Here is a 27,975-nt window from a genome sequence, read left to right as displayed (position 1 = left end):
TTGTTTTATAATCTGTCTAATAATAGACACCTAAGAAAAAACCGAGGAGAGGGAATCAATGAATCCCCACTTGTTGGTGTTTAGATTGAAAGTAAGGACTGTAACTCAAGTTGGTGTTTTGTGACTACACTTTAAGCCAGAGATGGCATCGTGTATTGAGCCTGTGGACACAAAACAGCATCGTAGTATTTGTAGCCAAGTGTGAGTGATAATGGCCCTCTCAGGATTTCCAGATTGTCTCAGATGACATATTCACCATGGTAACGTGAACTTTTTTTTTCTTTTTTGTTTTTTTGAGACAGGGTTTCTCTGTGTAGCCAGCCCTGGCTGTCCTGGAACTCACTCTGTAGACCAGGCTGGACTCGAACTCAGAAATCCTCCTGCCACTGCCTCCCAAGTGCTGGGATTAAAGGCGTGCGCCACCACTGCCCAGCTTAACGTGAACTTTTAAAAAATAATTTAATATGGTCTCATGTAGATAAGGCTGCCCTCAAACTCACTAATGTAGCCTCAACCCCTGTTCCTTCTGCCTCAGCCTCCCACGTGCTGGGATTCTAACCACGTACCATCACATCTGTGAACTTTTCATAGTCACTGAGCAAGTCATACGTGAACGCAGTTTAAAGGAACAGTAAGAGTTGAAGCAGCGAGGCTGAGAACACCAGGGATGAGAAACAAAGACGTTTGCAATCAGGTTTGCGACAACCGGATGGAGCAAGCTCTCGTGCAGTTGGCATGATCCTGATTGTAGCTGACTAAGTAGTAAGACGACTTCTAATAATCCCGCTATCTTTCACTGACAACGTTAAAAGCATTGTAAATGTACCCAGGGGAGTCTTCCTCACTTTCCTTACTTTATTTTTAAAAATTATGATTATTGTGTGTGGATGCCATGATCCTTGTATGGAGCTCAGAGGACATCTCCGTGAGTTAGGTCGCTCCTTCCGATTTTTAAATCATTTTTTTATTTTACATACATTGGTATTTTGATTGCTTGTATGTCTGTGTGAGGGTATTGGATCCTCTGCAACTGGAGTTGCAGACAGTTGTGAGCTGCCATGTGGTGGCTGGGAATTGAACCCAGGTCCTCTGGAAGAGCAACCACTGCTCTTAACCACTGAGTCTTCTCTCCAGCCCCTCCTTCCACTTTTTTTTTTGGGGGGGGGCGGGGAGAGGCAGGCCAGTTCTAGGATTCGGATTCAGGTTGCCAAGCTTGAATGGCAAATCTTTACACACCCAAGCCTCTCTGGCCCTCTTGTAATCCTCTTCCATAAAACTTGCCTTCACCTCACTTCTAGAAGTGTCTGTGTCTTTAATCTTCATAGACCTTAAAACAGCCGAGTTGGAGCCACTTTCCTAGGCCAACGTGACCATGTCTGGCACCCTACATCCTTGTGTCCAGCAAGGCTGGGTCATGAAAGTTCCCTTTATACTCAAAACTCGCGCACGCTCCTCATGTGCTCCTGTTATGAAGGTATACCTGCAACCTTCCTTTTATTTGCCCAGGCCAAGAACACTAGAGATGAGAACTCCTGAACCCGGTCTCCACCTCCCCAGTGCTGGGATCACAGCTTGGTTGCTATTAGACCAATTTCCTTAAGGTTCTCCCGACTTGAACATTTTAAAGTCCTGGGATCTGTAATGGCAAACCAGGAATGTCACCTCTGTGGACCACCTGCCCAGGTGACCAGGTTCTTCCTATGGGTTGAATGTCCAGGGAGTGGGGAAAAAAACAAAACAAAAAGAGTCAGAAAAGGTGAAAACAGGCATTTATTGAGACAGGGGGTGAAAGCATTCTATCGGGAATATTTTTTTTTTTCTGAGCTGTGAGCCCTTCTCATGGATTCTGGGTTGATCAATTTGTAGGACTCGCCTGTCTTTTTTTCTTTCTGAATTCTCTTCTCCTCTTTCCTATTACTTCATCTCCTCCACCCTGATGCTTCTTGGCCCAGGGAGATAACAAAAGCTAGTGAGGTGGCATTTCAACTGTCAGGTGGGAGCGTTATCTATCTTTACAGACAGGCAGTCATGTGGTAACTTTTTCCCTCTAGATCTTTTCCCTGACTATCTATTTTCTGCTAACTGCTCACAAGGCGAAAGGTGTGTTTTTATTTCCCGCTGGCGGCCGCATTCCTACATGCTATGCTGGAAGTGTCTCCTGGACTCAGACTTTGATGTCCCGTTTCGTGGTATGACTGTCCTCGGGCTCCTTGTCGCCCTCAGGATAGTGCAAGCCGAAGCAGGTAGACGGAATGAGGGATGACAAGGAAACTGCGGCTTCTCACGAGTCACAGACACGTCAGCGATAGCCTCACGGTCATTCGGTGTCCCCTGCTCTCAGGGACTGTCCCTACAGCGTTTCTGGTAGACAACTTCCGAACATAGCTATCTTTTCCGGCCCGCAGCACCCAGTCCCCGGAAGTCTGAAGCGTCACGGAAATGACGCAACGCGCACGCAACGCGCGCGTGCTCGTGGTGCCGGGGGCGGGGCGTGCGGGGGCAGGGGCGGGGCAGGGACCGGACTGACTGAAGCGGCGCTGGGAGCGGCTGTCGGACGCCGGCGGAGCCGCGGACCAGGTTCGGAGGGACGGGGGCTACGGAGGCGCGTTCCCACTCGGAGCGGGACGGCGGCGGCGGTGTCCGGCCGCGCGCTGTCCCCGGGCCGCTCCGTTCCGCCTCTCAGCCGGGCGGGCGGGTGCGGAGGGCCAGGCCGCCAGAGCTCTGCTCTCGGCCTCTTCACAGCTCGGCGGGACTCGGGCTCACGGGAGGACACGCTCCCGGGTTGTCCGCTGCCGCTCGGATCCCATCCGAGTCCGGAGTTGTGGTTGCAGCCGGGCGGGTCCCATTCGGAGCCCGCGTGGGTCTCGGGGATGGTGCGGGCTGCTGTGGCGCGGGGTTTTGAATACTTCTACCAGGTGCTAGAGGCCAAGGTTATGGGTGTCTCTGAATGAGGAGTCCTGAAGCTGAGGCAGGAGGATTGCCGCGAGTTTGAGGTCAGCCTCGGCCACTTAGGAAGACCCTCATGGAAAAAGATAGTAAAGGCAGTCCCTGATTCCGAGCTGTCTGGAAGGAGAGCCGAGGGGATGTCCCTTCATCCCTTCGCGGAAGTTCGCTCCATAGAGGGAAGCGCCTTGGAGACTACTAGGTCATTGGCAGCTGGCTGTGTCTCAGAGCTGATGACCGACCTCTGTGGTTGGGAAATGTGTTGCTGGATGTGGTAGGCTCCGTCTGCCCTTGGAGTTTAGATGTGACACTTTGGCAGAACTTTACAGCGTCACCTAGTTTTGTGGTAAGAGCCCCTGTCGTCCCTCCACCCCCACCCCTTGCCACCGCCTGGTAGTTAACTAACAGTCGGGCCTTTAACCTACAAACCTAGAATTACTTTTCAAAGGAAGACCCAATTAGTCACCCACTTCTGACATCCCAGTATTTGGAAATCGAGGCAGGAACAGTCTTGGGAGTTTGACATCAACAGGGCTATATAGTGAGTTTGAGGCCAGCCTATACTACAGAGTAAAATTCGATCCCCTGCCCTTCAGAGTCCCAGTTAAAAGAAGAAAGAAGAGTCTAAAATAAAATTGTCTTGTCAAGAAGCTTGTTACTGGGTGGTGCACGCCTTTAATCCCAGAATGTAGGAGGCAGAGGCAGGCAGATCTCTATGAGTTTGAACCAGCCTACAGAGTGAGTTTCAGGACAGTCTAGGCTATATAGAGTGTTTCTGGGGGTGGGGATGGGGAGGAGTTAGTGGTGGGAGGAGAACCAGCTTGCTGCTTAGTGATGACTGACTTTAAGGTTTGGGGGCTGTTTAACTGAACTACAATCCCAGGTTCTATTCAGCCTTTGAGAGTTATGTTTGGGGGATTATTTATTTATTGATTGATTTTGATTTGTGTATTTATTTTTGGGGACAGGGTCTCACATTACAGCTCTGGGTGGCTGTGTCGATCAGGCAAGACTCTGAACTTGGAACAATCCTCCTGCCTGTGCCCCTCAAGGGGTGAGCTTGCAGGTGCCGATCACCGCCTTGCCTGTCTTTCTTTTGGTATGTGTGTTCACAGTGCGTGCACTTGGAGGCCAGAGACTAGCAAATGTCAGCTAGCTTCCTTGGTTTTGTGCTAGCCTTGGTTCTCAGTGAACCTGGCTTCACCTAGACTGGATAGCTAACCCAGAAGCTACAGGGAACACTCTTTATGTGGGTTCTGGGGGTCTGACTTCAGGGTCTCAGACTTTTGCCATCTTCCCACCACCCAGCCCCCTTTTATTTTTGATAAAATGAAGTTGAAGGGTTTTTTTTTTTTGTTTTGTTTTGTTTTGTTTGGTTTTTTTTTTGTTTTTTTTTTGTTTTTTTGTTTTTTTCTGAGACAGGGTTTCTCTGTGTAGCCCTGGCTGTCCTGGAACTCACTCTGTAGACCAAGCTGGCCTCGAACTCAGAAATCCACCTGCCTCTGCCTCCCAAGTGCTGGGATTCAAGGCGTGTGCCACCACTGCCCGGCAAAGTTGGAGTTTATTAAGAAACAGTTTTATTATAGAATCAAGCACAGGCGCTAAGGAAGAGAGAGAGAGACACTTAAAAGAACAGTACACCTTCAAGAGAGTCTCCAAGACTTACTGCTTCTTAATCAGAGGGTTAAGGTACAGTCAGGATTTGAATTTTTACTTGCTTAAAAAATTTTGGCTAGAGAATTAGCTCAATGGTTAAGAGATCTGGCTGCTCTTGTACAGGACCCTGGTTTGGAAATGGTGGCTCACAACTGTCTAACTCCAGATCCAGGGGATCTAATGCCCTTCTCCAGCCTCCAAGGGCAGCAGTTGCACACATGCTAGTGGACAGTAGAAATGCTTTAAGGTGTACGATGCCCGCCTAGTTTGCACCAAGGCCTTGGGTTCTATCCCCAGCAGTACAGAGAAGGAAAGCAAAAATCTTCCACAGAATTTCATCACGCTGTGTGCTAGGCTAGAGCGCCTAGAATCAGAACACAGGCCAACCTTGTGCAGTTTGGAGGATGGAAGAAGGGACCAGGAAATACCTTCCCAAGGTGTTGAAAAATGTGTAACAGTTCAAACCAACAAGCTAGAATGGCAATTTTGGAGGCAGGTGTGTGTGTTGGGGAGCAGGGACCAGGAGAAGAGACTGCCCAGCTACATGAAGAGTGTGTGCAGGGCAGAGATGCTGGGGTGTGGGCTTTTCTGGGCTGGTGACAAGGCCATGGAAGAGCATGAAGCAACGCCATCCTTTGGTTATGATCACTCTTAAGCAGCAGGTCACACACGCAGGCTGCTGTGTGGTTGAAGATGGTTGTGTAGTTCTGCGTTAGGTACTGTCTTGCATGGCTGTCTTTTCTGGTGATTAAGTATTTGAGTTGAATCGTGTACTTTACTAAGATCGACTCCCTCATAAATTCCCAATAACAGGAAATCTACATTTATCTCTCCACTCTCAACTCATATTGGGTATTTATAGGTTCCATGAGTACTTGCTGACTGCGTGAGAGTAATCCCTGGACTTCTCCCAGTCTTTGGCTAGATACTATAGAATCTTAAATCTTTTTTTGTTTTGTTTAGTTTTTTGTTTTTCGAGACAGGGTTTCTCTGTGTAGCCCTGGCTGTCCTGAACTCACTCTGTAGACCAGGCTGGCCTCGAACTCAGAAATCCGCCTGCCTCTGCCTCCCAAGTGCTGGGATTAAAGGCGTGCGCCACCACCGCCCGGCTTGGTGTTTTTTTTATATGTTTGAATTAAGTTCCCAAAACACTTTAAGAAGAGGCTGTGTTCTAGCAAACCTGTAACCCCATCTGCTTAGGAGGCTGAAGCAGAGGATGGCCAATGCGGGCCAGCCTGAGCAACTTAGTGAGACTCTATTAAAGTCACAGGAGGTCTGGGCTGTCACTCACTGGTTGGGGTACTTGCCTCACATGCTGGACACTTTGATGGCTGCCTTTATTATTTTTTAATTATGTATGTATGCTCTGTGTATTTGTGTGGGGGTGTAGGTATGTGCAAATGAGGTACCCTGAAAGACCAGAGGAGGCTGTCAGATCCCCTGATGTGGTCCTGGATTAGACTTGGGTCTTCTAAGAGAGCAGTGCATTCTCTTAACCCCTGAGCCGTCTCTCCAGCCCCATGCCTGTTTTCAGAGATTTCTGTTTTTAATGAAGCTCTTCCCATGGAGGTAGGAAGTATAACTTTGCTTGTATAAGGGAAGTTTTCCTTGTTTTTGGTAGCATACTTTGCAATCATCAGGACAGCCAATTATGGTGATTATGATCAGTTAATTAGATGTAAGAGAAGTCAGAAGTTATGATCAGAGGGATAAGCCTTGTTCATCTTGAGTAGGAACCGGAGAATAAACATCCACACTGAGCTGGAGTCTTGGGCTGGTTACTGGGAGTCTGTGGAGCACATGCTTTGCAAACACCGTACCATGGATCTTCCTTCCTGCCCCAAGTCATACGCCTTTTATTCCCAAGTGATAGGGAGGAGATTGTTAAAGGATCTGAAGTAAGAATGTAGCCAGAGCCTTGAGGGCTTACAGCATGGTGTGATCCTTTGCTAGGCACAGGACAGCTAAGATGGAACGGAGTGAAATCTTGTGTTGTTTATTTTGTTTTGTTGAGACAGTGTCTCTCTATGTAGCTCTGGTTGTCCTGGAACTCAACTATGTAGACCAGGTGTGTGCCACTACACCCTATGCTAAGTAAACTCTATGGACCACTTTTCAAGTGAGTCTCCTGAGTTGCCATTCATTCAACATAGTCATTGAAATCGAATTTGTAGTATTTTAAGATTAAATGTGGGGACTAAAAATTAAAACTGGGGTGAGGGCTGGAGAGATGGCTCAGTGGTTAAGAGCATTTGCTAAGCCGGGCAGTGGTGGCGCACGACTTTAACCCCAGCACTTGGGAGGCAGAGACAGGCGGATTTCTGAGTTCGAGGCCAGCCTGGTCTACAGAGTGAGTTCCAGGACAGCCAGGGCTACACAGAGAAACCCTGTCTCAAAAAACCAAACAAAAACCAAACAAAAAACAAAACAAAACAAAAAACCCTTGCTAATCTTGGAGAGGACTTGAGTTTGCATCCTAGCACCCATATTACAGCTCACAACAACCTGTAACTCCAGTTTTAGAGAATCTGATGTTCTCTTCTGGCTTTGGTAGGCACCAGGCACACATGCAGGCAAACACTCATACATATAAAAAGAAATCTTTAAAAGTTAAAAATGGGATTAAAGTCATTTTTGTAATTAGTTAGTTTGTGTGTGTGTGAGCATGTTCCCGTGCAAATGCGTGCTCAGGACACGGGTAGAGGTCAGAAGATATTCCGTGGTGGTTGGTTTTCTCCTTGCACAGTATGGGTCTTTGGTGACCAAACTCAAATTGTTAGGTTTGGTGAGCAGGCGTGTTTTACTCCTGTGATCAGTGAGCCGTCTCCCCACCTCTGAAAGAAAAATGAGGGTTACTATTTTTTTAGAGAATAAAAATAAGCTGTGGTTTTTAAAGTTTTGCATGAGCTCTAAACTTTTTAAGGGAATACTAAATGCATAGTCCTTCATCTGCACCTCACTCTCAGCCCTCCCTCACGAGTCACCTTTATTTTCTTTCTAATTTTTTCTTTAAAAATGATTTTATTGTATGTATATGGATATAGTACTTTCCTAAAAAGTACTAAGTACTGGGTTTGACCCCCAGGACCACAAAACATATAAAAAATATATGGCTAAATAAGCTATTTCATATTGTCTCTGTCATAACACATTCTAGTTTGTAGGGCAGGTAATAACATAATAAAGTATTCTAGAAGATCAGTGGTTAACATTTGAGCATGAAAGCAGCGTCTGATATTTTTATCTCTCCTGCTACTGCTATTCATCGGAAGTAGGAAATACAGTGTCTTCAGATGCCTGCTCATGTGGTATCAGTTAACATCTGTACTTGGGAATTTTACCAAGGCGATAACTCCGTTTTTTCCTCTGATAAAAGTACTTATTTGTATTAACCTACGCTTTAGCAACCTAAAAGTACTAATGGTTCTTTATATGAAAATTGTGCTGCTCTTGTATTTTATTTTTATTCTTTTTGTTAGTTTGAGGTAAGTCTCCACTTTGTAGCTCAGTGTGGCCTTGAACTCTCTGTAGAACAGAGTGATCTCAGTAATCTGCTTGCCTTTGTCTCACTGGGATTAAAGGTATGTGCCACCACACTTGGCCTCTTTTTTTTTTTTTTTTTTTTTTTTTTTTGGTTTTTTGAGACAGGGTTTCTCTGTGCAGCTGGCTATCCTGGAACTCACTCTGTAGACCAGGCTGGCCTCAAACTCAGAAATCCGCCTGCCTCTGCCTGCCAAGCGCTGGGATTAATGGCATGTACCACCACTGCCCGGCCCACTTGGCATTTTTTATTCTTTTGTCATTTTTATTTCTGTTTCTCTTTTTCTTTTTCATTCCTTCCTTTTTAAGTATAGTGAAAAATAATGCCTTTCATGTGACCTTTTCATATCTGTCTCACTGTACTTTGCTCATAATTTGGAGAATTTTTATATAGGTTATGTTTATAATTTTCTATGCTTTCAAGTTAAAAGTATATAATGACAGTGTTTTATTTTTTTAGTTCTTCTATAATAGAGTATAGAATTTTCTAATTTTAGGCATACTGCTTACTAAAGCAGTTTCTTTTTCTTTAGATGGCACTTTGGAGCACATTTAAAAGATGCTTTTAAAGATTGAGCCCAAAATGTTTATTAGTGGATGAAGCTCTCCTTGTGTTATACTATAATTTTCCTAAGTAGAGCATACCTCTGGTACCACATCTTGTTCCAGAAAGGATTCTTAATGACTTGTAAGGACCTGCCCACCCTGCTGCTGGTAACAGACAGGAAAACAAGTGGCTGAGTGATTCAGAGCATATGCAGAATTAAGGTGTGCGGATCAAGGACCAGCTGTGTGTGTACCAAGTGTTTGGGCTGACGTCTGAAGTATCTGGTCCAGGGCTACAGAGGTGACTCTGCTTGTTAGTAGCTAGTTGAGAAAGGAGTATAATGGTTTCGTGGCCTTGAAAGGTAATCAGAAACTCCTCAGCTTAGTCCTTCAATTTCCACATGCCTGGAAGGGTTGTGTGCTCTGTCTGTTGTATCTTAGCTGAATTGCTCTTGGTCTCATGATCCAAGAGTTTTGATCTTACGGTTCAATCAAGGGTCTGTTTTAGATGATTCAGATAAGCTTGTACAGGCTCTTACTACCCTCAAATAGTTTTGGCTTTTACTTTGATCTTGTGCTGTCTGGAAAACGCCTTGAATCTTGATCTATTTTGTGTTGTTGGACAGTCAGAACCAGGTGCATTTGTGTGTGTGTGTGTGTGTGTGTGTGTGTGTGTGTGTGTGTGTTAGGACGCATGGAAAAGGCTGACAGGAGCACAAGATGGGCTGAGAGGATAACAAACGAGTAGGGTTTGTTTCTTGATGCAGATTTTTGAGATAGAAGCAGGTTTTGAGATTCCAGCGTCAGCAGAGAGCATTAGCTTGAAAAGTGTACACATAGGGTTTACGCTTAAGGTTGGAACAGGTCCCCTCACCTCAGGCTAGGAAGTCACTGTGTTTTACACACTGAAAGGTTACTTTTTCAGTAACAATAGTTAAGATTTCTAGAGTGCCAGCATGGTTGGCGTAGCCAGGAGACTGTTCTTATTTATCCTTAGTCAACAGTAGGTGGGGCCATCCTTGTCTAGATATAGTTGTGTGATGTTGTGGCTTCTTAATTGCATTTCCATCAAACTTTTGACGGTTTTTAAATGCACCCTGAAGAATGAGTTGGACCAGTGGCCAAAGCTCTGACTACAATAAGGATAATGCAAATGAGAATTATAAGAACAGAAAGAGAATGGAAGGCAGAAGAGATGGATGGACTAGACTTCACCACAGGTCTGGTGTGAGTGCACACGGTGTGTGCACAGATCTCCATCCTCAGCAGTCCATTAAAGAGAAGAAAAAGGAAAAAAACAAACCAAAGTTCTTTATAGTACATGTCTTGATGATGTGCTTGCCTTCTGTGTAGCAAATTAATTGTGTTTCAGTCCGTGGAAATTTGTTAGCCACTGCACTTGGGACCTAGAGTGGCAAGTGTGTAGAGTTGGTGAAGGGTTTCAGGTACTGTCCAGCCACAGACGGATCACTTTTAGTACTGTTGGTGAGATTTGGATGGTAACATGCTTTCATGCCCAAATGCTGACTTCTAGAATACTTTACTATGTTCTTACCTGCCCTACAAACTAGAATGTGTTATGACAGAGACAGCATGAAGTAGCTTGTTTAGCCATATATATTTTATATGTTCTGTGGTCCTGGGGGTCAAACCCAGTACTTAGTACTTTTTAGGGAAGTTCTATACCTCTGCACTACACTCCCAGCTCCTGCCCCCATCACATTTATTCCATTTTCTTTCTAATTTTTTAAAAAATAATTTAGTTGTATGTATATGGGTGTGTTTGCCCATATGTATGTGCATGTAATGCCTGAGGAGGCCAGAAGATAGCTGGATCCTCTGGAGCTGGAGTTACAGGCGGTTTTTAACCACCATGTGAATGCTGGGAACAGAACCCAGGTAGATCCTCTGCCAGATCAGCACGTGCTCTTAACCACTACGCCATCTCTTCAGCTCCCTCTAACAACTTCTTTAAACAACTTGTTTTTACATGTCTGTGTGTGCTTATGGGTTCTAGGAATCAAACTGGAATCATCAGGCTTGTACTGCAGATGCCTTCACCTGCCGAGACATCTCACTAGCCTCTAAAAACTTCTTACATAGTCTTTGTTTTTTGACAGAGGTTTTGCTAGCTAGTTCAAGATGCCCTTGAACTTGCAATCTTCCTCTTTAGCTTTCCAAGTGTTTGGCTTTTAAGCTTTATGTGGCTGGCTGGCTTCCTTCCTTGCTTCCTTCCTTCCTTCTTCCCTCCCCCCCTCCCTCCCTTTCTCTTTCTTTACTTTTTTAAAAAGATTTATTTATTTTTATTTATATGAGTACACTATATCTGTCTTCAGACATACCAGAAGAGGGCATCAGATCCCATTACAGATGGTTGTGAGCCACCATGTGATTGCTGGGAATTGAACTCAGGACCTCTGGAAGAGCAGTTAGTGCTCCTAACCACTGAGCCATCTCTCAAGCCCTCTTTCTTTCCTTTTTGAGACAATGTCTTATGTCTTATGTATCCCATCCACTTATTTAATATACAGATGAGGATGACCTTGAACTCCTGATCCTCCTGCCTTCACATGGGTGCAAGTATCATAGGCATATGTCACCATATACAGTTTGTGGTGCTGTGGATGGAACGCCAGGCAATTACTCATCAACTGTTGCCTCCCTAGCCCCAAGCTTTGATTTTTATCTCTTCCTAAATTTCCCTCTGTCCCCTCCATCACATATTCTGGGTTCTTTGCCGTATGCTGAAGTCACCTCCTTATCATACGTCATTTTCCAGGATCTGGATCCTGAGTGGGAGGTACTTGCGCGAAGCTTTTGGTTGTATTTATGATGGTGCTTTAAGCATTGATATTTCACACTGTTTCTAGCTTTTCAGTTCTTAGCAGGATGTTGGCACAGGCTTCTGTTACACTCAGAAAAGGGCATCCCAGGCTGGAGAGATGGCTCAGCCCTTACTGGCTCATCTTCTAGAGGACTTGGGTTCAATTCCCAGCACCCACAGGGTGGTTTACAGCTACCTGTAACTCCAGCTCTAGAGAACCTATCTTCTTCTAGCTTCTGTGATGCATAGGCATACATGTAGACAAAACACCCCTATTGAATAAAATAAAAATAATTGAAAAAGAAAAGGGCATCCCCTCCTGGAGTCAGGAGGAAAGATGAGTCACTTCACACTGGTGGTGCTTTCTTTATAGCTGTGGTTTCCCAGGTGGTTCCCATTAGCATCGCCCTGGGCTTGGATAAACTCAGATTCTCAGACCTTGTGACTCAGAAATAAGTATATGAGAAAAGGTGAACCGGCTAGAGCAGAATTAAGTCAGACAGAACTGGAGGCAGCCCTCCTGTGATGGGGATGCTCTCTGTGTTACAAAGTGCTGCTGCTCGGGTGGACCCAAGTCTGTTGCTGTGGTCCTCGGGGTTGTCCATTTGAGTGCTGGCTGCTGCTCTGAAGAGTCTTGAGAGAGGAGGACAGTGGGCTAGCACAGGTGGATTATTTCAAGCATGCTCAGATTAGAGCCCTAACTTTGCTCACTGGAGAAGGATGTGGCTGGGCACGGCAGAGGACGGCTGTTTGGAAGGCCTGAAGAATGCTGTTCCACCAGCTCAGTTCACTCCCCGAATTGTGTCCCGTGGGTTTGATTATCTTTTGGGATTACTTGGACAGGGTAGTGTTTACATACTTTGTAACAGTTAACACGGAAACTCTGATGTCAATTGTCTGCATGAAATACTGCTTTTATTTAGAAGAAGTGTGTATCATGAGGGAAAGTTGGTAAAACTGTATACAGATTTGAAATGCCATGTCTTTGTGTGATGATGCCCTCATAACAACATAAAAGAAGCCTAAAAGATAATTCAAGCTGGTGGTGGTGCATGTCGTTAATCCCAGTTCTTGGGAGACAGAGGCAAGTGGATAGCTGAGTTAATATTATCAAGGCCAGCCAGGACCCAGGACCACATAGAGAAACTTTTTTTTTTTCTCGGGACAGGGTTTCTCTATGTAGCCTGGGCTGCCCTGGAACTCACTCTGTAGACCAGGCTGGCCTCGAACTCAGAAATCTGCCTGCCTCTGCCTCCCAAATGCTGGGATTAAAGGCGTGCGCCACCACTGCCCGGTGAAACATTGTTTTGAAAAACAAAAAAAGAAAAAGGAAAAATAAAAGGATAGATAATTCAAGACAAGCACCTGGGAATCAAAGGAAAAATTTAGAAATAAAGACACAGGAGCAGAAAATAGCAGTGGTTAGTTTATTTGAAAAAAATGTATGCATGGTAACAAATATCAATAAAAATTGTTAATCAGGTGCTCAGTGGTTAAGAGCACATACTGTCGTTACAGAGAACCTTTAGCACCCGTGTTGGGGGCACACAACTACCTGTAGCTCCAGCTCCTGGGGCCCTACCCACACACATTTGCACAGGACACCCCCAGCCCACACACATATCACATAGATAAAATCTTTAAAGACAAATAACAGTAACATTGGCTAGCTATTGACAAAAACTAACACTGCTTCTGAGGCTGTGGGAAGTCGGTTCTCTTATCCCATGAGTGGGATGGCAGGCAGGCACACAGGCACGCACAGCCTTTTCAAAATGTCAAGCGCATGTGCCAGGACTTTCCCCTTGTGTTTCCAGGAGGCTGCTCCAGTTTGCAAAAAACCCGCCCATGTCCTTGTCCTGCACAGCTGCCAGCCATCCTTAGGCTTTTGTTAATATTATCACTCTGTATACTGAAATACCTCATTGTCACATGTAAATGTTATTTTCCGCTCTTCTTTTTGCCTGCCTATTTTGGTCACAGGTGAGGCCGTTTTAAAACTAGATGGACGTTTACATTTGTGTATTCAAATTACACTTCCTTCTTGATTTTCCTCTAGCTTCTAGGTATAGAAGTTTCGTAAATATCTAATGTGAGCTCTGTCATCCTTCTGTCTTCTTGAAAGTGTTTAAGTTGTACCAGGTGTGGTGTGGACACCTGTAATCCCATCATGTGGGAGACCCAGTTAGGACTGCAGGCCACCTTGGGTTACATAGTGTGACGAATTAAACTGTCCTGTTATTTAAAAAGAGAGAAAGAAAGAAAAGAAAAGCTGGCTGTGGCGGTGCACACCTTCATCCCAGCAGAGGCAGGGTATCCGTCTGAGTTCATTAACTATGTGTATATATGTTTGTCTGTGCACATGAGTGCTGGTGCCCATGGAGTGGAGCAGAGAGCATCGGAGCCCCCTGGAACTGGGGTTACAGGTGGTTGTGAGCTTCCTGCCCCAGCTTTCCAAGTTCTAGGAGTATAGATATATCTGTGACCATTGCTTTTATATCAATAATACTTTTACATTGGCCACATAAATTTTCCAATTAAAATATTTCCTGGGTGTTTTTACATATTGATAGTACTGTGAGATATTTTATACCTCCTTACACATCTTGTTATCATAGTAGTTGTTAGAGGTCCGTAGATTTCATGGGCACATACAGGGCTTGATTCTTACACATGGGTTGTTGGTGTAAGTAGGGTGGTAGTAATGCAGGCCTTTAATCCCAGCACTCTGGAGGCAGAAGCAGGCAGATCTATGAGTTGTCTAGAGAGAGAGAGAGCTTCTGGGCAGCCCAGGATAAACAGAGAAACCCTGTCTCAAAAAACAAAACAAAGCAAAAACAGAGTAGTTATTCAATATTAATAGTATTTCTTCCTTCAGAGTCTTAGCTGTATCCTGCACATGTTAAACATTAAGATCCACAGAGCTTTTGTTTATGGTAGTGGCCCACATAACTGTCAGTATGTGAATGTTGAACCAATGAGTAAGAACTCTAAGAATATGTTGGGTTGTGGCTCCTACCTATGTCTGCACTGGATGCTTGAGGCAGGAGGATTGCTATGAGTTTGATATCTCTATGGACCTCAGAGTTAGAACCTTTCAGAAAATCAAAACAATGAAAAAGAAGCTATTAACAGTCAGCTGCACTATTTACACCCCCCTCTGATTGTATGGGAATGCCATTGGCAGTATACTGTCTGTGCCTATTTAGTTTCCGATAGGTGTGGGTGATGTTTCAAGCTGGTGGAGTTTTTGTTTGTTTTTGTTTTTGGCAGTTCTGGGGCTCCAATCCAGGGCTTGAGTAATTTAGGCAAGTGCTGTGTCACTGAGCTGTACCCCCAGCTCCATCCAATGGCCTCTACTTGTATTGCTTTAATGGCTGAAGGTGTGAATGGCATCCTGTGTACTGCTTGCTGGGAATATTAAGAACAGTGAAGGACTGGAACTTTCGCTCTGCTTATAAGTAGCAAATGAGCCTGCCAAAGTTGATGGATACAGGCAGAAGACTTGAGTCTCCTGTATCAGGAACAAAGGGACCCACTATTCAGGATATCAGCAGAATAGGGTCTATGTCACAGCAAGTGCATTTGCCTCACAAGTTCCATGCAGGCAGAGTCACAGTTAAGGAGCCTGAGATTAAGGAACACAGATTTCATGACCTTATTAGTCTGTTGACAGTTACAGGGAGGGACTTGGTGTGCTCATTTGACTGTGCGGAAAACAGACTCCCACTGTTCTGGGAAAAAGCACTTTTCTCTCTTTTCTTTTTCATTTTATTTGCTTTATGTGTATCTTTGTGGATATATCTTATATCATATGAAGAGGTCAGAAGGCAACTTGCTGGAGTCTGTTCTCTCCTTACACCACTTCAGACCCAGGGAGTGAACTCAGATTGTCAGGCTCTCAGCAGGCTCCTTTACCTGCTGAGTCAGCTTGCCTGCCCCAGCCCATTCAGGGTCACAGCATGTAGCTCTAAATGGCACAGAACTCACTATGTACACCAGGCTGGCCTCCAGTTTAGAGACCTGCCGGCCTCTGCCTCCCAAGTGCTGGAAGTAAAGGTGTGTGCTAGCACATCTGGCAAATATGTTTTTGAAAAATAAGGTGGATAGCAATTGAAGAAAGCAATCTATCGACTTCAACCTCTGGCTTCCACACACATGCACACATGTGTACCTATCTACACACTCATATAAACACATACATATACCATACACACATTAAAAAAAGGTAAAACTCCCACCCTACCAGTGGATCTATATATGTGCCAAAGAATGCACGGAGACTTCAGACCCTCCGATGTTTTCTGGGCCACTTCATATTGTCTCTGTATACACAGGTTCTGCCCCTCAGAACCAATGCCCCACTGACCAGAGAGGTTTGAGCACACTCTTCGCCCTTTGAGTATTAAGGTATGCAGACACAAGACAAACCTTAGAAGGATGTCAGGCATGACGTGAAGCCAAAAGCAGATATGAGTGGGTACAGAGAAAAAGACCTCGCACCAGTCCACCTTATTTTTTGTGACAAGGTCCCTCACTGAACTTTGAGCTCACATTTTGGCTAGCCCAACTGGCTAGCAAATTCCGTGAATCTCCCTGTCTCTGTGCTCCAGCACTAAAGTTACAGGTATATATTGTCACTCCCAGCTTTTAGGTGATGCCAGGGATTGAACTGGGGTCCTTATGCTTGTGCAACAGTTACTGTATCTACTGAGGCGTCTCCACAGGGCCCGTTTTAATCAGTCTTTACAGTTGTTTTGGATATTGCCTTCATTGTGCTATAATCTTCCGTCATTGTAACAAGACACCTGAAATAACTTATAAGAAACAATGGTAGGTTTCATGACCGGCAGCAAAACAATCCTCGAATGTAAACTCAGTTCAGCCTGACTTAGTCATCCAAGCTGGATCAAACTTTGGGAGTCTGATACCTGGTGGTTTATTGCCTTGCATACTTTAACATAGGACAATTTGGAAAAATGTTTCCTGGTGTAATACAATCCCTGGTACACAAGGAGGCATAATTATAATGAAACTTATCTAAAAGTACCTGTCATTTCTTCCAAGAAGATAGGTTCTAGAGATGGCTACCTGCATTAGCTAGGACCTAGGGGTGATCTAGCATGGTCTCCGGCACACATTTAGCGTAGAGGTCATCTGGGCTGTTAGCCACTTCTGGTCTTGGTTGTGGGAGCTGAGTTTGGCCTGATCTTACAGATAATACACATTACCAGGCTATTCACTTCCAATTCCCAGCCTTCTGAATGGAAAAAAGGCTATAGATAATGGATAGGTGTTCCTATCAACACTTCGAGTGAGTGTGTGTGTGTATTCTCAGCAGTGTGAAATGATGTCTCATTGTGGTTTTGGTTTATTCCAATATTTTCATGTGTTTTCTGACTATTAAGTATTTAGTTCTAGAGAAGGTTTCGCTCTATAAGCTAGGTAGGCCTAGAACATGCAGTCTTCCTGCCTGAGACTGATTGATGATAGGCATATGCCAACATTCCCGGTCTTTGTTAGTCATGTTTGTTTGTTTTTTGAGACAGGGTCTTACTAAGTATTTCTAGGTGACCTAGAACTCAAAGAGATGCACCTGTTTTTGTCTTCTGAGTGGTAGGACTGAAGGCATGCACAGCCACACCCAGCTTGTTGGCCATTATAAAAAGTATATTTTATTAATCTTGTTTATGTATTTATGTGCCACTGCACACATGAGGAGGCCGGTGAACAACATTTGGGAAGTTGCCTTTCCATCTACCTTGTGAGGTCCCAGGGTTCAAACTCAGCTTGTCAACTGTAGTGACAGCAATCTTTTGCTGCCAAACCATCTCAGCCCTACCCCCTTTCTGGTGTGTTTTTTGAGACAGGGTCTTGCTGTCTGTTGGACACTTTTGTGTATTCTATCTTGTGTTGGGTTGTCAGAGTTCTTTATCTGTTTTGGGCTTTACCTTTTCTGTAGAGGTTGGAAATGTCTTCTCCCATTCTGTAGGAGGCCTCTTTACTCTGTTGATTGCTTTGTTTGTTGTGCAGAAGTTTGCTGTTGTACCATTTGTCTGGTTTTGTTGCTTCTATTACCTGTGCTTTGGTGTATTGAAGAAGTCCTTGACAGTGTCAGGAAGCTTTTCTTCTTGGAGTTTAAAGCTTTATGCTTAGGTCTTTAATCCAGTATTAGTCTCTTAAGGTGCTCTGTGTATTTCGGGCCTCAGATGAAGTCATTTACTATGAGTCTACTTGAATTTGCTGAGTTTAACTTTGGTTTTTGTACTTTTTTCTCTCCTTCTGGTGTTTCCCCTCTTACAGTCTGAAAATCTCAGACTCATTTGTATTTTGCTTCATAAGTGTTTTATTTTAATAGTATGGAAGTAAATTAATTTTCAATGCTTTCTCATTCCTTGGTTATCAGGAAGAAGATGAGCCTGAAGTCCGAACGCAGGGGAATTCATGTGGATCAATCTGAGCTCCTGTGCAAGAAAGGATGCGGTTACTACGGCAACCCTGCCTGGCAGGGTTTCTGCTCCAAGTGCTGGAGGGAGGAGTACCACAAGGCCCGGCAGAAGCAGATCCAAGAGGACTGGGAACTGGCAGAACGGTAAAGGACCTCACAGGTTATGTGGAGGTGGGGTGTGGTCACCAAGACATAACCGGGTGGGTATACAGCTTGCCATGCCCGGGCATGCTTATCTAGAACCCTAGTCATCCTATAGACCTGCCATGAATGTCACCACTGTAGAACCTTCTCGGACCTTTCTTCTGGAGTTTTCTGTCCTCTGTTCTAAAAACAGTTGGTTTCCACTCTGCTCTAGGAATTGTCTTGCTGGTAGTGATATTTTGTGTAGCTCTCAAATAGGGAAAAGAGCTACACCCCCTCATACACACCCCTAATTTTCAATGCTGATGCTTGAACTCAGACATGCTGGATGTGAACTCCATATCTTGAACTGCATCCATCCCAGCAAGTCCATTTCTTCTTTTGCTTATGAAAGATTTTTTAAAAAAATATTTACTATTTTATGGATATAAATGTTTTGCCTGTATTACATATGTATGTATGCATATATCTGTATGTATGCATATATCTGTATGTATGTATGAATGTATGTATGTATGTATGTATCTGTGTATGTATGTGTTTGTAATATGTGTGCCTAGTGCCTGTGGGAGTCAGAAAAGTTTATTGGATCTCCTGAAAATAGGGTTGTGAGTGACCTTGTGGCATCCTGGAAATTGAACCTTGATTCTCTGTAGAGCAAGTGCTCTAAACTTCTGAGAAGTCTCTTCAGCACCACTGAAAGATTTATTTGTGTGTGTATATGTCACATGTATGTGGGAACCTGCAGAGGCTAGAAATGGGAGTCAGATTCCCTGGAGCTGGAGTTACAGGTGAATTTGGATCTCCTGATATGGGCTTTGGGAACTACACTCTGCTCTCTGACTGTCTCTCCAGCCTGTTCTGTGTGTATGTGTATGTGTATGAATTGAGAACTTGAGTCCCTGTTGCAGGATATTTGATCACATTGTGAACCCCAAGATTGTGTTATTTACTGAAAATAACTTTCTAGTTAAGGTGTGGCTCAGCCTTAGCAAACACCTTTAATCCCTCTGTCTGAAATACAGACACACCCTTAGTACACACCTTTAATCCCAAACAATGAGGGAAAGTTAGTTTGCAGAAGGAAACAGCCATGTTTGAAAGTGACATCTATTTGAGTAGCAGATAAAGTGATGAATCAGAGAGAGATTTGACAGAGTAGGATATGCCCAACTCTTCATGAGACAAGAGAGGAAAGGGAAGCTACTTAAGGGAGAGACAGAGAGTACAGGAAGAAAGAGGAGAGCACAGTATAGGATGTGGTATAGAGTTTGTGGAGAACAGTGCAGTAGAGTTGAGAGGGAGAAGGAGAGAGGCAGTATTACTGGGACACTTGGTTGAAGCCAGAACAAGCTAGGCACAGGTGAAGCCAGAACAAGCCAGAGAATGAGAAGGAGCCAATAGATGAGAACAGATTGCCAGAGTTAATATGAGGCCAAGCAGAGCAGTTCAGGAGAGGTGGTGAGAGAGAAGCCAGTTTGAATCAGTCAGCCTGGAGAGGAGTTTGAGCCTGAACAGCTGAGTTGAACCAGACAGCTGGAGTTCAGAAAGAACTAGGAAAAGATGAGCATATTCAAAAGCAAGTCTCAGAGGCTGAAAACATTCTAGGCCTAGCTAAGATTGTACAGAGGCTAGAAGCTTCCAGGACTAGGCCTAGGTTAGTAGTAAGACTCCCAGACAATAATTACAACAGGCAAATAAAAGTTACTTTTACAAGTCCTCTGCAAAACAGTAAGTGCGCTTTAACTGCTGAGCCATCTCTCCAGCCCCATAACATGCACACATCCATATATTACATAATGTTTATATCTTAAAAATGACCTAGTTTTGTGAGAGGGATTGTCTCCATGTATGGAGGCCAGAGGTTTTACCTTCTGCCAGATAGGTTTTGGGAATTGAATTTAGGTCATCAGACTTGGTGGCAAGTGTCTCTCTTTACCTACTGAGCCACCTTGCTGGCCCTTTAATGATATTTTGAGGTAGGCTCTTTCTCTGTATCCCAAGATGACCTCAGACTCCACTGTGTCATCAAGGGTGACCTTGGACTTTGAATATTCTTGCCTTTACCTTCCAAGTGGTAGGAGTACAGGGTGTGTCACCATGTATGCAGTGCTGGGGACTGAGCTCAGGGCTTTGAGAGTGCTAGGCAACTTAGCTGCATCCTAAGCCTTAAACGTTTTAGGTTACATTTCTTTCTACACTTTTAAAGACTTACTTGTATGTGTATGGTGCCTATGTGTATGTAAGTGCACCACACAAGTTGAGTACCCGAGGAGACCAGAAGAGGGTGTCAGATTTTCTAGAACTGGAGTTACAGGAGGTTGTGAGCTGCCATGTGCATGCTTGGAACCAAACCCAGGTCCTCTACAGGTGCAGCAAGTGCTTTAACCCCTGAGCCGTCTGTCCAGCTCCTACATTGACTTATGATATGTGTGAGTGTGTAAATGCTGCTGCCCTTGGATGGAGGGCAGGGGACAACTTCAGTGGTCACTTCTCTCCTTCTAGACAGGGTCTTAGTCTATAACCCAGGTTGCCCTCAAACCCAGTGATATTTCTTCCTGAGACTATAGGTGTAAAACATGTTTGTTTGGTTGTTTTGTTTGGGGGAGTACTGGGGATTAAAGCTATATATCGAAATCTTCACCAAGTATAGAATTTCATCTTATAGCTATATACCTGAGACCCACTTGGTATAATTTAGTTTCTGTTTATAAGGTTAGATCTTTCTCAGTAATTTGAACAAGATCTTTTAGACCCCAGGAAAACCTGGAGAGGATCCAGGTTGTTCAGTCTTCCCTCTGAATTTCAGACTTCAGCGGGAGGAGGAAGAGGCCTTCGCTAGCAGCCAGAGCAGCCAAGGTGCCCAGTCCCTCACCTTCTCCAAGTTTGAGGAGAAGAAAACCAATGAGAAAACCCGAAAGGTCACCACAGTGAAGAAGTTCTTCAGCGCCTCTTCCAGGGCTGGATCCAAGAAAGGTAATCTTCTCTTTTCTTCTTCCATTCCTGAGCAAGCCGAAGACTAGATCTAGAAGGCAGGTGGGCTCAGCCTTTCACTTCTGTAAGCCCAAGGGAGTTCTCGTCCAGATTTAACATGGAAGTCAAGTTTGATGGCCAGGCAGTTCGTGCAGTAATATCTCTGTGCTTTGAAGACCCGGTTTCCTTGGTTTTGTTAAAGAAGCTTCTTGCTCTCAGGTGGGAGAGCTAAGGAGACCTGGAATGGGTGGTCTGCTCGTGAAGCTCCCCTCATTCACACTGCGGAGCACGGGCTGCTTGGTGGGTTGTTGTTATTTTCACGCCCTTATTTTTTCCTTGTTTGTTTACCTTGTGTAATGCCCACGTTGTCAGTGACTTAGGAGAAGTGACTGTTCCTAAACTTGAAAGTCACCTGAGAGACTTTCTCTCTTAAAGATTATTTCCTATGCTATTAGGAAACAAACTGGAAAAGGCTCATTTGGGGCTCTTGAGGAACTCATATTAAGTATTTTCTTGAGGATGGGTTTGTGTTTGTTCATCTAATTTAAAAATGTTATTTGTGCAGGTGTTTTGTTTGCTTCTATGTCTGTGCATCTCTGTGTGTCTAGTGCCCTCAGAGGCCAGAAATGGGTGTCAGATGCCTTGGAACTGAAGTTAGAGGGTTGTGAGGTGCTATGTGGGTTCTGGGAATCAAACTTGGGTCCTCTGGAAGAGCAGTCAGTGATCTTAAACACTGAGCCATCTCTCCAGCTCTTCATTCATCTACTTTGTGTGGTTAAGCCAGAGATTGACATTTCCTATCTTCAGTTGTTCTCTACCTTTCTTTTTTTTAAGATTTATTATTTTATTAATATGAGTACACTGTAGCTGTCTTCAGGCACCCCATAAGAGGGCATCAGATCCCATTACAGATGGTTGTGAGCTACCGTGTGGTTGCTGGGAATTGAACTCAGGACCTCTAGGAGAGCAGTCAGTGCTTTTAACCCCTGAGCCATCTCTCCAGCCCCCACTCCCCTTACTTTTTTAATTTTTAATTTTTAACTTTTTTTTGAAGCAGGGTTTCTTAGACCTCCCTGATTCAGCTAGACTGTCTGGCTGTTGAATCCCAGGATCTTCTTGTCTCTGACCCACTAAGCTCGGGATATAGGCTTGTGCCACTATGTCCAGCTTTTGTGTGAATTCTGAGAGTTGGACTGAGGGCCTCAGGCTTGCACTTTATTGACTGAGCATTTCCTAGCTCCTTTATGTGCTTTATTTCTCATTAAAAACTGTTTTTAGGGAGGCTGGAGAGATGGCTCAGCAGAATATATATATCTATTCTGCATATGCAGGCCTTTTGTGTGTGTGTGTGTGTGTGTGTGTGTCTAAAGGAACAAATTCTTTTAAACATATCTGGCCAGTGAAGTGCTTCTTAACTGTTGTCTGGGATATCTTGGTATGACTGACAATCCACGTGAAGCTGAGGCCAGGAATCACATTTACTCGCCTTGTTCTTCCTTCAAGATATTTGGGGGTAGGGGAAAGAATACGATCAAAATACAATTGTATGAGAAAACCCCCAGTTTTTTAAATTCAGAAGTTTGGCATTGCACCAGCACAGTGATCCAGTTGGTAAAGGCGCTTCCTTCTAAGCGTGGTGACTAGAGTTTGGATGGTCCCCAGAACCCAAGTAATAGAAGGAAGAAACTAAATCCCCAAAAGTGTCTTCTGACCTCCATAGGTGCACTGCAACCTGTGCACACCCAAACACAAGTGCACACTTGTACATTTACACACTAACCAAACAGCGAAACAAATGTTAATATAAACATTTAAAAAGATGCTTGGCCTTGTTTTCAGTTCTGAATATTGGAGGGTCATTCTGTTAACACCTAGGAATTCTGTAGCTTTCATAGCAATGCCAGTACAAATCTCCAAATGTTAGCAAGTGGTGATTAATGTTCAGTGGGCTAGCTCTCTATCCATCAGTCGCCTGTCAATCAGTGCCTTTCCAACATTCTCTAGGAACATGTTGTCGCCAATAGGGAGTTCTGCCTCTCCCTTTGGTTTGTTCTTTTACCCACCTGCCTAGCGGGGACTAAACCTAGGTTTTCCTGAGTATAGGCAAGGGCTCTCTTAGCACCAGCTGTGTCCTCACGCCTTCAGTTCTCCAGACAAGGTCAGGCTTAGAGCCTCAAGGTGGCCTTGAACTCACTGTGTAGCTCACCTCAAGCTTGGACTCTCCCTACCCTCACTTCCTGCTGGGGTCGGAGGCATACATCCTTACACCTGCCTTCTCTTCCCTTTTCAGTGTTAGAGCTAAAGCTGTGTTTGTATGTAAATGCTTCTGAGGGTGAGGAGCTCAAAGTATTTAAAAACCCTTCATTTCTGAGTGATGGCATTGTTGGCTGTTAGTTTACAGGTGACTTTCAGAGGTTTGCCGGGTGAGCTTTCCACTTCAGCCTGCTTGCTGTGAGGGCCTTAGTGAGTACAGTCCGCTGATACCCAGTGCAGGTTCACCTTGGAATCTAGAGCAGCGGTCAGCTTTGTTTTCTGTGACTTTATTTTACTTCCTTAATGTGTGGAGCCTTTGCCCTTGTTATTTATATTAGCAGCACAGAAGAAAGCCCTTGCACCCAGGGAGCTTGATTGCAAACCAAGCACAGTCTTCTAAGGGATGTGAAGAATTTGTGTGTGGGGCAGTACGCGTGGGCCTATACATGCATTTGTGTGTGAGTGATTGTGGAGACCTTAGGTTGACACTGGGTATCTTATTTGATTATTCTCTACATTATTATTTGAGACAGGGTCTCTCAGTGAGATCTGGGGCTCACCAATTTGGATAGGCTGACTGCCGGGGAGCTTGTGTCTGCCACCCCAGTGCTGGGATTACAGACGCATGACAGCCCACCTGGCTTTTTTAGTGGGTGCTAGGAATCCAGTTCAGGCCCCCATGCTTATGCTGCAAATAGTTGACACTCTGCACCTCCTCATGTTGTCTTTATTCTTCATTACCATTCAGTTAAGAAAGGTTTATTCTCTTCATATATCACAGAGGAAATCTGATGTGATATTTAGTCTGTCCATACGTACATACATAGCAAGTGATTGATTGATGCTCACTGACTTGTAACTGACTGAGTTTAGATCTCAGATCTCACTGCATTCCCAGTTGACGTCAGTCTCCTGGGCTTAAGTGAGTCTGTTGTCTTGTGTCCTCCTCTTTGGCTTTTTTAATTGTTATTACTATTATTTGTGTGTATGAGTGTGTGCATGTGGGTGCCATCTCCAGAGAGGCCGGAAGAGGGCAGTGGGTCCACTAGAGCTGGAATTATGATGGCTGTGAACCATTCACCATGGGTGCTTCTGGAAGAGCAGTATGTGCTCTTAGCCATCTTTTGAGCCCCTCCTGGGCTGATTTAGACAGACAGAGAGATGCTGCGGTAATAAGGATGGTACACGGTAGTTAGAAAGAACTGACCTCGGCTCAAGATTCAAATCTGTTTTCAAATCCCAGCTCTTTGTTTTACCAGCGTGTGGCTTTGGACAGGTAAGTGACAAGTTTTCTAAGATTGGTATGTAAGGTGGTAATACCACCCAGCTCTTGGAACTGTTAAGTTAATGAGCGATTGAATGCACACAGAGCCTGTGCTCCTTGAATGATAGTCCTGTGGTTCAAGCTTGCTGGGCTGCAGAACTCGTTAAACCTTTGAACTGGGTGATGGACAGCTTGAGAACCCTGTTTGACTGGATGGACTTGAGCTGTAAGTTGATTTTGTTTGAGAAACACGAGAGGAGTGTAAGCTGATGTGCAAGCCCTGGCAAACATTACCGGTGTAATGTGGGTAGGTTGTTCTCCTTCGTTTCCTTCTTGGTTGGTTGGTTGGTTTTGTGGTCTGGCAAGCACTGATAGAACCAACCCTGTCTTCTAGCACTGAGCTTTACTCCAGCCATTGCTTACATTTTAAAGGGGGATTTGAGGTCGACTACATTTTTTAGACAAGATATCCTTGAACTCCTAACAGTCCTCCTGCTTTAGCCTTGAGCTATAGGTATGAACCAGTATGCTCAGCTGAGGACTTTTCCCTTTATTTGTGGATGTATGTAAGCAAAACCGTGAAGGAGGTGACTGGATTTTCTCTGCCTTTGGCCCTGAAGCTTTCAGTCTCCACCCCAGTCTAAGGGCTTAGCATTCTTTGGAGGATCTGCTTGGTGCTCTGCCATAAGGAAGGCTCAGGAGTCAAAACACGCTGACTTGAGCTCAGTTCTGCCCTTAACCTTAGGCGACTGAAGATCATTGAGGTCTTTAAACATCGTCAAGTCTCAGCTGCCTCATTTGTCATTTTTGTCGCTTGGAATGTATGTTCTGCTTCTGTTGTTGAGCAGTCTGTACATTGCAGTTTGGTCATACTGATTGATATTGCTCAAATATTGTGATTTTTTAAAAAGTATTTTATTACATACACAGAGAAAGAGAGACTGTGTGAGAGTAAATGTATATGTGTGAGGAGGACATGCTGGGCATGTGAGGTAAAAATCCACAGTGTTGCCTGTAGTTTTTCAACTTGCCTTCTTGGCACAATTGCTGGGTACTACTATCTCCCGCCGGGAAAAGCATGCTCTTATCACTGCTCTTAGTTCCATGTCTCCCACCTGCCCTCAACTTCAGTGCCAGTTCCATCCCTGACCACTGTCTGTAGTAGTGGCCACAGGCCAGCTCCTCCCGAGACCTCACATGGCTGCTGGGTTCTTCTCCTCCAAAGCATGGCAGAAAACTCCTCTTCCTTGTGTCCTCCTTTCCTCCAGAGACACAGAAGTCCCGCCTGTACCTTCCGCCTAGCAATTGACCCATGGCTTTCTTTACTGACAGATCAAGAACCAGTTAGGGAACAGGACCTTAGCATCCGAACCACCTCTACAGGACCATGCATGCGAGTCATTTCTCTCCTTTCCTGTGAGGGCTCTGGGAATCGAACTCATGTTGTTAGTCTTGGCCCCAAGTTCCTTTACTTGCTGAGCTGCCCACGTGTTGTGTTCTTCCTCTTTTCTCTGACCTCCTGCTTTGACAGTCACTCAGAGAAAATTATTGAATCTGTTTCTTGTTCCTTACATTTCTGTCTTTGCTTTTGCATTTTGAAGCTGTGTTGTTAGATCCGTGTTTAGGATTGCTGTGCTTTGGAGGGTTAACTTTTCATTGTATGAGAGTAAGTGCTTTAGGTTATTTGACGGTATCTTTTTCCTACCCTTAGTGTCCCACATTTTACATGTTGTGACATGGGGTCTTACTTTATTTATAGCCCAGGGTGGCCTAGAATCCACGTTCCTCTTGCCTCAGCCTCCTGAGCATTGGGATTGCTCTGCAGCTTCTCTGCCCAGCTGGACATGTGGGTTCTAACTTTGTCGATTATTACTGAATTGCCCCCTGTTAAAGCTCTACATGTGTCTCCCGCCTGCAGTGTTGTAAGAAGTTGTGTTCTCGTCAAGATCAAATGTCAGATTTTGTCTTAGTTAGAGTTTCTGTTGTTGTGAACAGATACCATGCTCAAGACAACTTTTTATGTTTTTGTTGATTATTACCTAAAATACGAAGTTAACTTTGAATGGCATCTTCTTGTGCTTTAATTTGTATATTTGTCATGCATGGAGTGCTCCTCTTCCTGTCAAGATTATGGAGCGATGGCTCAGCACTCGAGTGGCAGCTCCCAATGGCCTATAATGATGTCCTCTTTGTTTGTTGTGCAGATACACATGCAGACAAAGCACCCATATACATAAATTACATATGTAGTTCCATAATCTGTCTGTCTGTCTGTCTAGTGTGAGGAGTGGGATGTATTCCTATGTGTAGAAATCAAGAAATTTTTTTTCTTTTTTCTTTCCTTTTTTTTTTCTTTCTTTCTTTGGTTTTTCGAGACAGGGTTTCTCTGTATAGCCCGGGCTGTCCTGGAACTCACTCTGTAGACCAGGCTGGCCTCGAACTCAGAAATCCGCCTGCCTCTGCCTCCCAAGTGCTGGGATTAAAGGCATGCGCCACCACTGCCCGGCTAAGAATTTTTTTCCTAAATAGTATGGGGCTAGACATGGTGGGCCATGCCTTTACTCCCAGAGTTTAGGAGGTAGAAGCAGGCAGATCTCTGTGAGTTCGAGACCATCCTGTATTGTACATAGTGAAGCTCTGTCTCAAAAACAGACAAAAAGAAAGTGTGAAGTTGGTAGATTTTAATACCTTTTGGTTTCTTTTTCTTGTGGGGTGTGATGGTGCACACTTGCTGAGGAAGCTGAGGCGGGAAAAACCAGATAAAATCTCTCTATCTCCCACCATCTCTCTCCGTGTGTGTGTGTGTGTGTGTGTGTGTGTGTGTGTGTGTGTGTGTTGACAGACTCTTGCTATATATAGTTCAAGCTGGTGTCAGATGCACTGTGTAATCCGGGCTGACCTAGAACTTGATCCTCCTGCCTCAACCTTCAGTGCTAGAATTACAGGCATGTGCCAGCACACCCAGCTTGGATGCATTTTTACTTCGAGTAGTGTGACTTGCAAACTGAATGGTGGGTGAATAAACTGGCCTTTTGTCTTCTTGGCAGGGAAATGTGATTTGGAAGTTTTCTAGTGCTGTGTGTCACCTGATGCCTTCGTGCTTTCATTGGTGGTTATTTCCATGGGTGACTTTTTGACTCAGGTGATCTGCAAGAAAGTTGTTCAAGAAAGGGCTCTGTTTCACTCTCAGTATTAGTGACTAAATGCTAACGAGCAACTTCTCTTGAGTATCTTATTTGCTTTCTGTTAGTTTAGAGAAAATAAAAGAAAAATTGTTAGTTGGCTGTGTGTCTGTGGAAATAACATTACAACTTTGTGAAATTTTCCTTCTACTTTTATATGGGTTCTACAGATAAAATTCACATCTCTGGGCCTGTGTGGCAG

At 44.5% G+C, this 27,975-nt stretch overlaps 1 protein-coding gene across 4 annotated transcripts in view; it reads left to right on the top strand.

Moving 5' to 3' along the window:
- Nucleotides 1-2,501: 2,501 nt before the first annotated feature.
- The window catches only part of Rabgef1 (RAB guanine nucleotide exchange factor 1), a 41,919-nt gene continuing 16,445 nt past the window's right edge, over nucleotides 2,502-27,975 (top strand). Inside the window, exons 1-3 of one of the 4 annotated variants that reach the window (XM_028765976.1) lie at nucleotides 2,502-2,577; nucleotides 17,916-18,101; nucleotides 20,911-21,077. In XM_028765976.1, the coding sequence (XP_028621809.1) occupies nucleotides 17,923-18,101; nucleotides 20,911-21,077 (346 nt within the window). In that variant the 5' untranslated portion in view covers nucleotides 2,502-2,577; nucleotides 17,916-17,922. Of the gene's footprint in view, nucleotides 2,578-3,963; nucleotides 4,043-17,889; nucleotides 18,102-20,910; nucleotides 21,078-27,975 lie in introns of those variants that run through there. The other 3 variants (XM_028765974.1, XM_028765975.1, XM_028765973.1) reach the window with 3 other exon arrangements.

Source organism: Grammomys surdaster, unplaced genomic scaffold (assembly GCF_004785775.1).
Source record: "Grammomys surdaster isolate TR1022 unplaced genomic scaffold, NIH_TR_1.0 166, whole genome shotgun sequence".
NCBI classification, from domain to species: Eukaryota; Metazoa; Chordata; class Mammalia; order Rodentia; family Muridae; genus Grammomys; species Grammomys surdaster.
Note: the sequence above shows the minus strand (reverse complement) of the source record. Positions and strands in the feature narration are given on the sequence as shown.